The sequence below is a fragment of the Gymnoscopelus braueri genome (genome assembly GCF_963280865.1).
Source record: "Gymnoscopelus braueri genome assembly, contig: SCAFFOLD_394, whole genome shotgun sequence".
NCBI lineage: Eukaryota > Metazoa > Chordata > Actinopteri > Myctophiformes > Myctophidae > Gymnoscopelus > Gymnoscopelus braueri.
The window spans coordinates 6,510-18,218 of NW_027660730.1; the positions used below are offsets into that span (position 1 = coordinate 6,510).

The following is an 11,709-nucleotide window of genomic DNA, read 5'->3' on the forward strand; positions in this document are numbered from 1 at the left end:
TGATAATGTATTACGGGCCCATCTTTTGATATGTTGTAGAGCTTGTCCATGCGAACACGTGGATATGTGTCTAATTTCTTTGACACTTTTATGGCGAAGATCTCCACTTTCACTATGGTCCTAAGAATCTAAAACCCTAAGACCATTTTGAGTGGTCTTAGGGTTGAATGGTCTTGTAGTGTCTTACATGGACGTGTTTCCCAGAGGAAAGCATAAGAATGCGATTCAACTTCCCTAGGCTCTAGGCCTACTAGGCCTAGGGAACCAGCTTAAAGTTGGGGTGCCTGCGACCTTATACAGGGATTTTAATTCAGACCTCAATAGCTTCGACTACATACCTGGACAAGGAAAGTGGTGCTGTGAGGATATTATTTTTTGATTTTCGAAGCGCCTTTAACACCATACAGCCCCCCCCCCCCCCCTCCCTCCTTCCCCTTCTGAAAGACAAACTGAACAGCATGCATGTTGGCCCACACCTTGTGTCCTGGATCATGGACTACCTCACTGACAGACCACCATACGTCAGGTTGAGGGACTTTACATCTGACACTGTGACCTGCAGCACAAGAGTCCCCCAGGGGACTGTGCTGGCCTCCCTTCTCTTCACCCTTTACACGGCAGAGCTCAGACACTGCACAGAGATGTGCCACCTGCAGACATTCTCAGTAATGTAAAGTATACATAATAATAGTAATAATAATATTAATAATAATAATAAAAAAATAATAATACATTTTATTTATAGCACACTTTACATTTTTGGAAATCAGGTTAAAAAACAACAGGTTAAAAAACTAAAGGCACAAAAATGTTAAATGTTTTTACATGATGTGAACATCATCATTAATATCAGTTATTATTATCATTATTAATTTTATCCTTCAACTTCAGCCGATCTACAAGCTCACAACTTGCAGATCGGCTGTTTGCCTCTTTCTTATATTATTTGAGAATTTGGCCAATGTTTGACAAATTTTTTTTTGTATAGTTTGTTGATTACTCTTGATGCAGCAATGGTCTTTTTATTTGCTATATTTTTACTTTTTCATTTATTAAAAAGGTTACTTAAATTGTCCCTTCACTGTCATCTGGGGACCCCCCCCCCCCCCCCCCAGAAAAAAAAATCATGTGGGGACCCCTGGCTGGTCCCGATCCACAGGTTGAGTACCACTGACCCAAAATTGCGTCAACATTACAAAGGGGTTAGGCGGAGGCGGAGCTTATCCGTTTTGAACACACACTCAGACGGACCGGGGAGCTGCAGGAAGTCGAACTAACGGCTCAGGAGGAGCGAACCTTACAGACATGGATGTTTCCATGCTTCTAATCTACTATAACAGGTAAATTGAATTAGTTTATGGAATTAAAATGTTGTCCAACTTGTTAGTTCATGACCGTGGCGTGTATTTGCCCGAGTATAGCCCTGAAACATGACTGTCATATATGATATGATAGTCATGACGAAACTTCAACCTGGTGTTTGCACTTTCAACTTTACGGTCCTTACATCTAAATAAACGTTCATATTTCAAATATAAAGTGCTTAACCCATGGCCACGGATGTTACAATTATATATGGTATCTCAGAAGTACCCGTATTTTCCGTATTGTTTAATAAAAAGCATTTTCATCCGATCGATGGCCATTTCCTCATAGAGTTATAACGTATGTAGAGTGCAATACACTTCCCAACCGATAGGGTCACAGTTAGCATATGGCGAAAAACCTAAGAAAATGGCCACCGATCGGATTAAAATGCTTTTTATTGAACAATACGGAAGATACGTGTACATCTGAGGGTCCGTACATACTTGTAACATTCGTGGCCATGAGGTCAGCACTTTATATTTGGAATCTGAACGTTTATGTGGATGTACGGGCTATAAATGGAGAAAGTGCAAACACTAGTTTGCAGTTTATCCATGACGCTCGTGATCCATGGCTAGGCCTGACTCGCAAATTTTGAAACTAGTCGTTGGTAGAAACATATTTAAACACGATTAAAATATAATTGTATCCAAGTGATGTTTATAATTAGTAAATCAATAAGTCTGATTAAGTACTTTAGCCCTATTTTATACTTTTGTCGTACAACAGCGTTGCTTAAAAAAATCGCCAATCTACAAGCTCACAACCTGTTGATTTTACTATTTTTATTAAGAAGAAAACCCCGACTGGATCTGTGGATCCGGATCTTCAAATAGTAAAATCAGCAGGAAGTTGACATTTTTATTCAAAAAATAAACAGTACTGGGTTTGGTGATGTTCTATATTGTCTGAATTAGCTTTGATTGTGTTTGTTTATGTGCTAAAATAGTGACTTTGAGAGCTGTTTCAGCGTACAATGTAAGTCAATGAGGAGCATATTTTGAATGATCAATTTCTAATCAATGGAGCAATTATTTTTGATTTCTTGTCCTCCTTTGGAGTTACATCATGGCAAGGTAAATACACAACACAAACCTCTACCAAAGTGGTCTTGCCCTTTTAAGCACTATCGCTTTAAACATGGAAGCCATGCCAGAACCACGCAATTTAAAAAACATAATTTACCATTATAAATCCTAACCAAACAGTAAAGAAATACCACATCACACTGGGCAGAAAAAAGTGTTACACTGGCATTCACCTCATTAGAGCTATTTGGATGCAGTAACCTATGTTAAACCTATGTTAAATCTGTGCTCCTTCTCCAGGTGTTTTTGGGTCTTCCTCTGCTCCGTTTGCCTGGTGCGTTCCATGTTAATCTTTAATTATTGCTGTTTTGTTTCTCCTGAATGTGTGACTAATCCTGCTCCACTTTCTCCTTATCAGCTGTACCTCCACTGTTAAGTTTCTAAGATACAAAGTCATCCCTCCATAGACTGCCCTATTCATGATAATTAAAACTTGTATCTGATTGCATTTAATGGCATTCTCCCACTATGCTTTCAAAAACTAAATGATAAAACAAATGTCATTTATCTATAGACACAGGTATCTGTACACCTTCACTTGTCTTTATGAGGGGATCTACTAATATTTCCTATAACTAATTAATTAAAGTCTAACACATCAATCTTCTTCTTCTTGCGTATGTCATCAGATCCTCAGCTCCGTTGCAGCAAGCCAGTCCAGCGTCTCGTCATCCAGGTTCATCAGGCCTAGGTCGCCATGTGGTGGGCGGTGTTTCGGGCAGCTGGTCATGATGTGTTCCACAGTCTTTAGGGGGTCTCCAGGTTCACAGTGGGCACTGTCCGAGAGGCCCCACTGTTGCATTGCTTCACCGAAGCGTCCCACGCTTGTCCTCAGGCGGTTGAGGGTTGTCCACTGCTTACGGGGCAGGTGCTGGCCAGGGACATCTGTGGGATCCTCGATGTAGTTGTGAAGCCTAGATGGTTCTGCTGCTTTCCACTGTTCCCTCCACCTTGCCTTGCTAGTCTGCAGTCTAACACATCAATGTTAGACTGTTTCTCTTCAAACAACATCAACACTTCACTGATACTCTTGGTAAATAAGTTTGCTATACTATTTGAAAATGGTGCCAACATGACAACTGTTTAGTTCAGGACATGGCTATGTTTAACAACGTGATACACTATCTGGTCATAATAGATCTTGGGATAACAACTCTACTTTCAAGCAGACAGAATGTTTACAGCTGTCTAGATGTACTTAAATCATTAATTGATCTGTTAATTATTTATGCGTGTACAGTATTTACAGTCTGTTCTTTCTATTGAATATAGTCATTCCAGAATTTTACTTCCCCTTAGTGGGTGTGTATTGTGTTTTCTACCATATAAAAAGGCGACATTTGACATGTAATTGTGGTTGTGGTTGTTAGGACACTGATGACCTTCCAGACATGTCCCACCTCTCCATTGGGATCCTGACCGTGGTTCCTGAAGACAGCCCGGCTTCTCCTCACTCACTGCACTTGGACTCTTCACTATCATGCATCGTCTTGGAAGGTACAACAGTGATGACCTTCAAAGTCTCCCACATGCCATCTGCCTACTGTTTGGACTGATTTACGCACTGAATTTGGAGTACCCCAAATCAATGAAGAACACCTTTGATTTTATTCAAAGAGTTCTTCTCTCACTTGGACATAAATCCCTAAAACCCAAAATACAATCTCTCAAAAACTGATGGAGTTAGTGATTGTTAAGATTAGAATAACCACTGGATTAATGCAGGCACTTTGATTGTTTAGCTTTGAATAACCATCAATTTAATGCAGACACTTTAATTTTGATTGTTACGGTTATAATAACCATTGATTTATTGCACTCATTTTGATTTTTGTATTGCTAAGGTTATAATTGAATATAAATTGAATTTATTTGTGACTTGTATTACATTCCACATTACTTTTGATTGGTCTATCTAAAATCCACAATGCATTGCATAAAGGCATAGCTATTTTTTAAAGATCTTTGACAGACTACAAACTAAGGTTACTTTTCTATGTCTCTGCAACCTTGTGATACCTTCTACCCCGATTTACAGACATACCCTCCAGCCTCTTCTACACAGGCCTGCCGACCTGTTGATGAGGTATGTTTTCTTTAGATTTAACCCATGTAGACCTACAAGCTCTTAGCACAGCACTCGGTGCTGCGCTATGAGCTTGTATAGTAAGTAGCCTATAGTTTAGATGATTTTTGACCAAGTACAATTAAGGGCCTTTTGTCTTTTCTGCACAGCCGTATGCAGCTACATATATGGACTTGGATCAGTGGAACCAAGAAACACCCAGTGTACTGCAACCTCCATCTCCGTCCAGTGATGCTCCAGTAGAAGGTGTGGTTCCTCAGCTAAGTGTCAGCAGACTTGGCACTGTTGTCCTTCAAATTCAGGATTCATAGATGAGTTTTGCTTTTTTTTAAAAAACTTTTCTTTACAGTTTTTGACGTGCTTTCAATCTTTCTAGGTCAACCAAATCCATCTGACCAGAGCATACCAGAGGGTCAAGGGTGGCAGCCTTGCGACTCTTGTCGGTCTGAGGTGGAGAAGCTCCAGCTCCAGTTGAGGAGGATAACCACTGTGCTCTCCAGTATCAGTACGTTTTATTGCCTGTAATGTTGCAGTTTTCAGTTGTCTGCTAATTTCTTTGTCTCACTTGAAACTTTACTTTATCCTGTACCTCTTTTGTGAGTTCTCTGACATGACTGGAAAACATTGGTATCCCAAAATAAAACTGTTTTCTGTTTACTGAAGAGCTGGGGAGATCGACCCCTGCTACTGAACAAATACTCATCAATGACTGCTATCAGAATATACTGTAGAGCTTTGTAGAACAGTACTCAATCTTATTGTTTTACAAATACACTCAGTAGACTCAGATTTTTTTGTCTTTGTTCTAGGCTCTGAGAAACTAGACGCACTGAAGGGCTTTATCACCCTGGTCGGTGACCTAGAGTCTGGAGTGTCCAGTCTCGGGCAGCAGGAGCTATATCCAGGTATGGATGTATACGTTTGCCATACATTTCACACTGAACCTGACGTTCTTGGTAGCGAGTGATCCGTGTTGTGAGCTGCAACTAGATAGTGAAGTTTTCAGAAGGTCACAGTTGTCTGTTTTCATGGTGCACTGAGCGCAGAAAGGGGTCAATGTAGCTGATGTCTTAAAATGCAGTTTGTTAATTGCTCGCTCTCTATTCACAGGCTGTGGACAGATGATTTCATCTGTGCAGCTGGCAGCCATACACCAGCGTGCCAGGAAGGACTGCAAGAGGCTATTCCACGCCTTGTTCGAGGTGTTCTTCACCCATGAGGAGTGCCGCAATGCCGTCGTATACGGAAAGCATGGTGTCATCCCAGAGGGGAAGAACAAACTGGATGAGGCGAAGAGGCACTGTTCAGTAAGTATTTGTCACACCACTAGTTCCTCAGAGTAGTGTTATAGATGGCCAGTCAGTGGAGTTGGTAACCACTTATAGACAGACATGCAAAAGTGTCACTTTTCAGCTACAGTCACCTTTTTGAACTCAAATAGGGCAATTGTGTGACACCTGACCCGAAAGAAAACAACATGTTGTCACCTTTTTCACCTCGGGCTGTTTGCATGCCTGTGTATACCACCTGTATACCACCCATAGACCACCTATAGACCACCTGTATACCACCTATAGTCCACCTGTATACCACCTATAGACCACCCGTATACCACCCATAGACCACCTAGAGACCACCTATAGTCCACCCGTATACCACCTAGAGACCACCTGTATACCACCCGTATACCACCTGTATACCACCTATAGACCACCCGTATACCACCCATAGACCACCTAGAGACCACCTATAGTCCACCCGTATACCACCTAGAGACCACCTAGAGACCACCTAGAGACCACCTGTATACCACCTGTATACCACCCATAGACTCACCTCTTCAGACTCCACCTCAGCCCGTAGCACTTGCCCTCCTAGCCTTGATGACCTTGCAGGATTATGCAAAGGACAGATACCAGGTCATTGTTGACCTGGCATCCTATAAATGCTGAGTCCACCTAGAGTCCACCTAGAGTCCACCTAGAGTCCACCTAGAGTCCACCTAGAGTCCACCTCTAGACCACCTGTATACCACCCGTATACCACCTGTATACCACCTAGAGACCACCCATAGACCACCTAGAGACCACCTGTATACCACCCATAGACCACCCGTATACCACCTAGAGACCACCTAGAGACCACCTGTAGACCACCTGTAGACCACCTGTATACCACCTGTATACCACCCATAGACCACCTATAGACCACCTGTATACCACCCGTATACCACCCGTAGACCACCTATAGACCACCTGTATACCACCCGTAGACCACCCATAGACCACCTATAGACCACCTCTAGACCACCTGTATACCACCACCTGTATACCACCCGTATACCACCTGTATACCACCTATAGACCACCCGTATACCACCTAGAGACCACCTGTAGACCACCTGTATACCACCTGTATACCACCTAGAGACCACCTATAGACCACCTGTATACCACCTGTAGACCACCCATAGACCACCTATAGACCACCTGTATACCACCTATAGTCCACCTGTATACCACCTGTATACCACCCGTATACCACCCATAGACCACCTATAGACCACCTGTATACCACCTGTATACCACCCGTATACCACCTATAGTCCACCTGTATACCACCTATAGACCACCTGTATACCACCCGTATACCACCCATAGACCACCTAGAGACCACCTATAGTCCACCCGTATACCACCTAGAGACCACCTATAGTCCACCCGTATACCACCTAGAGACCACCTGTATACCACCTAGAGACCACCTATAGTCCACCCGTATACCACCTAGAGACCACCTATAGTCCACCCGTATACCACCTGTATACCACCTAGAGACCACCTATAGTCCACCCGTATACCACCTAGAGACCACCTGTATACCACCTAGAGACCACCTAGAGACCACCTATAGTCCACCTGTATACCACCCATAGACCACCTATAGACCACCTATAGACCACCTGTATACCACCTGTATACCACCTATAGACCACCCGTATACCACCTATAGTCCACCTGTGTACCACCTATAGACCACCTGTATACCACCCGTATACCACCCATAGACCACCTAGAGACCACCTATAGTCCACCCGTATACCACCTAGAGACCACCTATAGTCCACCCGTATACCACCTAGAGACCACCTGTATACCACCTAGAGACCACCTATAGTCCACCTGTATACCACCCGTATACCACCCATAGACCACCTATAGACCACCTGTATACCACCTGTATACCACCTATAGACCACCTGTATACCACCCATAGACCACCTAGAGACCACCTATAGACCACCTGTATACCACCCGTAGACCACCTGTAGACCACCTAGAGACCACCTAGAGTCCACCTAGAGACCACCTAGAGTCCACCTATAGACCACCTGTAGACCACCTGTATACCACCTGTATACCACCCATAGACCACCCATAGACCACCTAGAGACCACCTAGAGACCACCTAGAGACCACCTATAGACCACCTGTATACCACCCGTATACCACCCGTATACCACCTAGAGACCACCTGTAGACCACCTAGAGACCACCTAGAGACCACCTAGAGACCACCTAGAGACCACCTAGAGTCCACCCGTATACCACCTGTATACCACCTAGAGAACACCCATAGACCACCTAGAGACCACCTGTATACCACCTATAGACCACCTGTATACCACCTGTATACCACCTAGAGACCACCTGTATACCACCTGTATACCACCTGTATACCACCTATAGACCACCTGTATACCACCTATAGACCACCTGTATACCACCTGTATACCACCTAGAGACCACCTGTATACCACCTATATACCACCTGTATACCACCTATAGACCACCTGTATACCACCTATAGACCACCTGTATACCACCTATATACCAACTATAGACCACCCGTATACCACCTATATACCACCTGTATACCACCTATAGACCACCTGTATACCACCTATAGACCACCTGTATACCACCTATAGACCACCTGTATACCAACTATAGACCACCCGTATACCGCCTATAGTCCACCTGTATACCACCTATAGACCACCCGTATACCACCCATAGACCACCTCGAGACCACCTATAGTCCACCCGTATACCACCTAGAGACCACCTATAGTCCACCCGTATACCACCTAGAGACCACCTGTATACCACCTAGAGTCCACCTAGAGACCACCTAGAGTCCACCTGTATACCACCCGTATACCACCTGTATACCACCCATAGACCACCTAGAGACCACCCATAGACCACCCGTAGACCACCCGTAGACCACCCGTATACCACCCAGAGACCACCCATATACCACCCATAGACCACCTAGAGACCACCCAGAGACCACCCATAGACCACCCATAGACCACCCGTATACCACCCGTATACCACCCAGAGACCACCCAGAGACCACCTAGAGACCACCTAGAGACCACCTGTATACCACCCATACACCACCCATAGACCACCCATAGACCACCCATAGACCACCTATAGTCCACCTGTATACCACCTGTAGACCACCTGTATACCACCTGTATACCACCTGTATACCACCTATAGACCACCCGTATACCACCTAGAGACCACCTAGAGACCACCTATAGACCACCTAGAGACCACCTAGAGACCACCTATAGTCCACCTGTATGCCACCCGTATACCACCCATAGACCACCTATAGACCACCTGTATACCACCTATAGACCACCTGTATACCACCTGTATACCACCCGTATACCACCCATAGACCACCTATAGTCCACCTGTAATAGATATATATCTTGGGGTATCTTGTGACAATGTATACACATGTCTGTCTTACTGTGTTGTGTTTTTAGGGCTTTTATTTCGGGGGACGGGCGTGCTATAACAATTAAACTTAAAAATATGATACATTCGGAATAAATAGCCTCCAAGTAAAATTTGCAGAGAGCAAGGAGGCTGCCAAGGGCCCCTCCCCTCCCCTCATAACCAGTTGATCAGCTGTAAACTCTGTCTACACAGACTGTGGCAGGCACAGGGCTCCAGAGTGCGACCTGCCTATTGTGCTGTATGTGCGAGTTAAATCTGATTTCGAACCACCTCTGGAGGTGGTTTCAAATCAGATTTCAACTCAGATTTCAACTCGGATGTGTGCATTTAGACTGATTTAACCAGAATCTCCTGTTGACTAGTTGAGCACAATTTCCTAAATTAATATTTAAAAAAAGTTTAGGTTGGAGTCAGGTGCTGGTGAAAGTGTATGCAATGCTTTAGATGCTCATTTCAAATTCCAGTCCAGTCTTTTAGCCAACCCGCACTGGCTGCTGCAGATTAAGTGTCTTTGTGTTTTATATGTATACAAAATTGAGTGTTTAAATCCCATGTGCTTTCTTGTTATCTTATCTTTCAGCTGCTGCTCAACGATCGGACCGAAAATTAACCCAGTTGAACTATGAAAAGACGGTCAAGTCTTGGCTGCAGTTTGCGCCTGGCCGTCAGGGAGGCATCCCGAGGAATGCTCTGGAGCAGCAGGGACCGGATCTGGATGCAGGTGGCACCTCTGCAGGTTCCCTCCCTCCCTGAAGGGATTAACCCATTACAACCGGGACAGCGTTTTGCGTTTGAACTTCAACCATTTTTTCTTTTCTTTAACCCATCTAGACCGGGACAGCGTTTTGCGTTTGAACTTGGACCTTTTTTTCTTTTCTTTTTATAAAAAACAACTAAAAAAAAATCGTGAAAATGAATATTTTGTCCCCGATTCTGTCTTCTAAATACTTCTTCCAAATCTGTGGTTCTCAAATTTTTCCATGTCAAGGACCCCCAAAATCACATGTATTTGGACGCAGACCCCCACCTAGAAAAATATCTTTCCAGGGACCCCCAGAAACAGATTTCAGTTACAAAAGTTTCCTTTGAAAAATATATATTCAAAGATTTGAACAAATGTTTACGATTTTTTAAAAATAGCAGATCTATCATTTAGAAGACATTCACAGAATCGGGTCAAAATATCCAAATGCTTGCAGACATTTTCACGATTTCTTTCATAAATAGCAGATCTACAATCTTGTTCTATATTTCATCTGTTAAAGCATAAAAACAATGGTTAAAGCAGTTCAACGCAGGTCTAAATGCCTTGGTTCAATAAATGTGAAGATTCAAATCATATTGTCTGTCTTTATTTTTATATTTTCACATTTTGGGAAATGTAAGGTAATTTTGAACAAGATGTAGCCTTACAGTATATCAGCATACATAATTTAAAATGTACATGCAGATTACCATTAGGTTGTTGGATGATCAGGATCAATATTGATTCCTAATATGATTCAGTATAATCCAATTAATAAATTAAATCAGTGTTCGATTCCTGATGTTGATTCAACATAAAATCAACTAAAATGTGCATGCAGATTACCATTTAGATGATGGTTGAATCAATGTTGATTCCTAATGTTGATTCAACATTAAATCAACTAAAATGTGCATGCAGATTACCATTTAGATGATGGTTGAATCAATATTGAGTCATAACGTTGATTCAACATAAAATCAACTAAAATCAGCATGCAGAATACCATTTAGATGATGGTTGAATCAACGTTGATATAGTGTTAGTTAGTGGTTGAAACCCAACGTTGAATCAAATAATAATGGCGTTGTGATTTCAGTACAGTTTCAACGTTGAGATTGAACGTTGAGTCAACCGTTATGGCCGACTATTTTTCAACGTTGATTCACCCATATTTTGCTATCTGGGGTGGCATTCTGGAATCTGTGCATGATATGAGCACATTTCACAAGTTCATTATTTCACCACAGATGATCGGAATTCCATTAGCAGACAGTGGATAAGCTAAAAGGGAGATAAACAATTATCCGAGGAGTAGCACCACAATACTCAAAGCAAAGCTGATACAAAGACAGACCACCGAATGAACACTTAAAAAAAAAAAGTGGCAAATTATTTTTTAAGGCTAACAGAGGTCTAATTTATTCATCTGATGAAGTACTTAAGCTAAGAGCTCCCCAGATACCCAATGAGACACAAGTATTCCCGAGGGGGTCTAATATTTGATTGGATGTAGTTATATTACTACAGCCCTAATTAAGAATGGGGGATATGTTTCAGCGGCTCTCTCAAATATTTGTTTTTCCGCTGTACTCT

The 11,709-nt window shown here is 42.8% G+C and overlaps 2 protein-coding genes across 2 annotated transcripts; both read left to right on the top strand.

The window, feature by feature from the left end:
* Positions 1 to 1,138: 1,138 nt before the first annotated feature.
* LOC308081263 (uncharacterized protein) lies at positions 1,139 to 3,755 on the top strand. Its single transcript, XM_080457650.1, has 3 exons — positions 1,139 to 1,340; positions 2,697 to 2,730; positions 3,086 to 3,755. The coding sequence occupies exons 1-3, from the start codon at positions 1,306 to 1,308 to the stop codon at positions 3,359 to 3,361; spliced, it is 345 nt and encodes a 114-aa protein (XP_080313776.1). The 5' UTR covers positions 1,139 to 1,305; the 3' UTR covers positions 3,362 to 3,755.
* A 210-nt stretch (positions 3,756 to 3,965) lies between these two features.
* Positions 3,966 to 10,481, top strand: LOC308081262 (uncharacterized protein). The gene is made up of 6 exons (XM_080457649.1): positions 3,966 to 4,542; positions 4,692 to 4,788; positions 4,919 to 5,047; positions 5,352 to 5,447; positions 5,653 to 5,849; positions 9,949 to 10,481. The coding sequence occupies exons 1-6, from the start codon at positions 4,453 to 4,455 to the stop codon at positions 9,976 to 9,978; spliced, it is 639 nt and encodes a 212-aa protein (XP_080313775.1). The 5' UTR covers positions 3,966 to 4,452; the 3' UTR covers positions 9,979 to 10,481.
* The last annotated feature ends 1,228 nt before the right edge of the window (positions 10,482 to 11,709 follow it).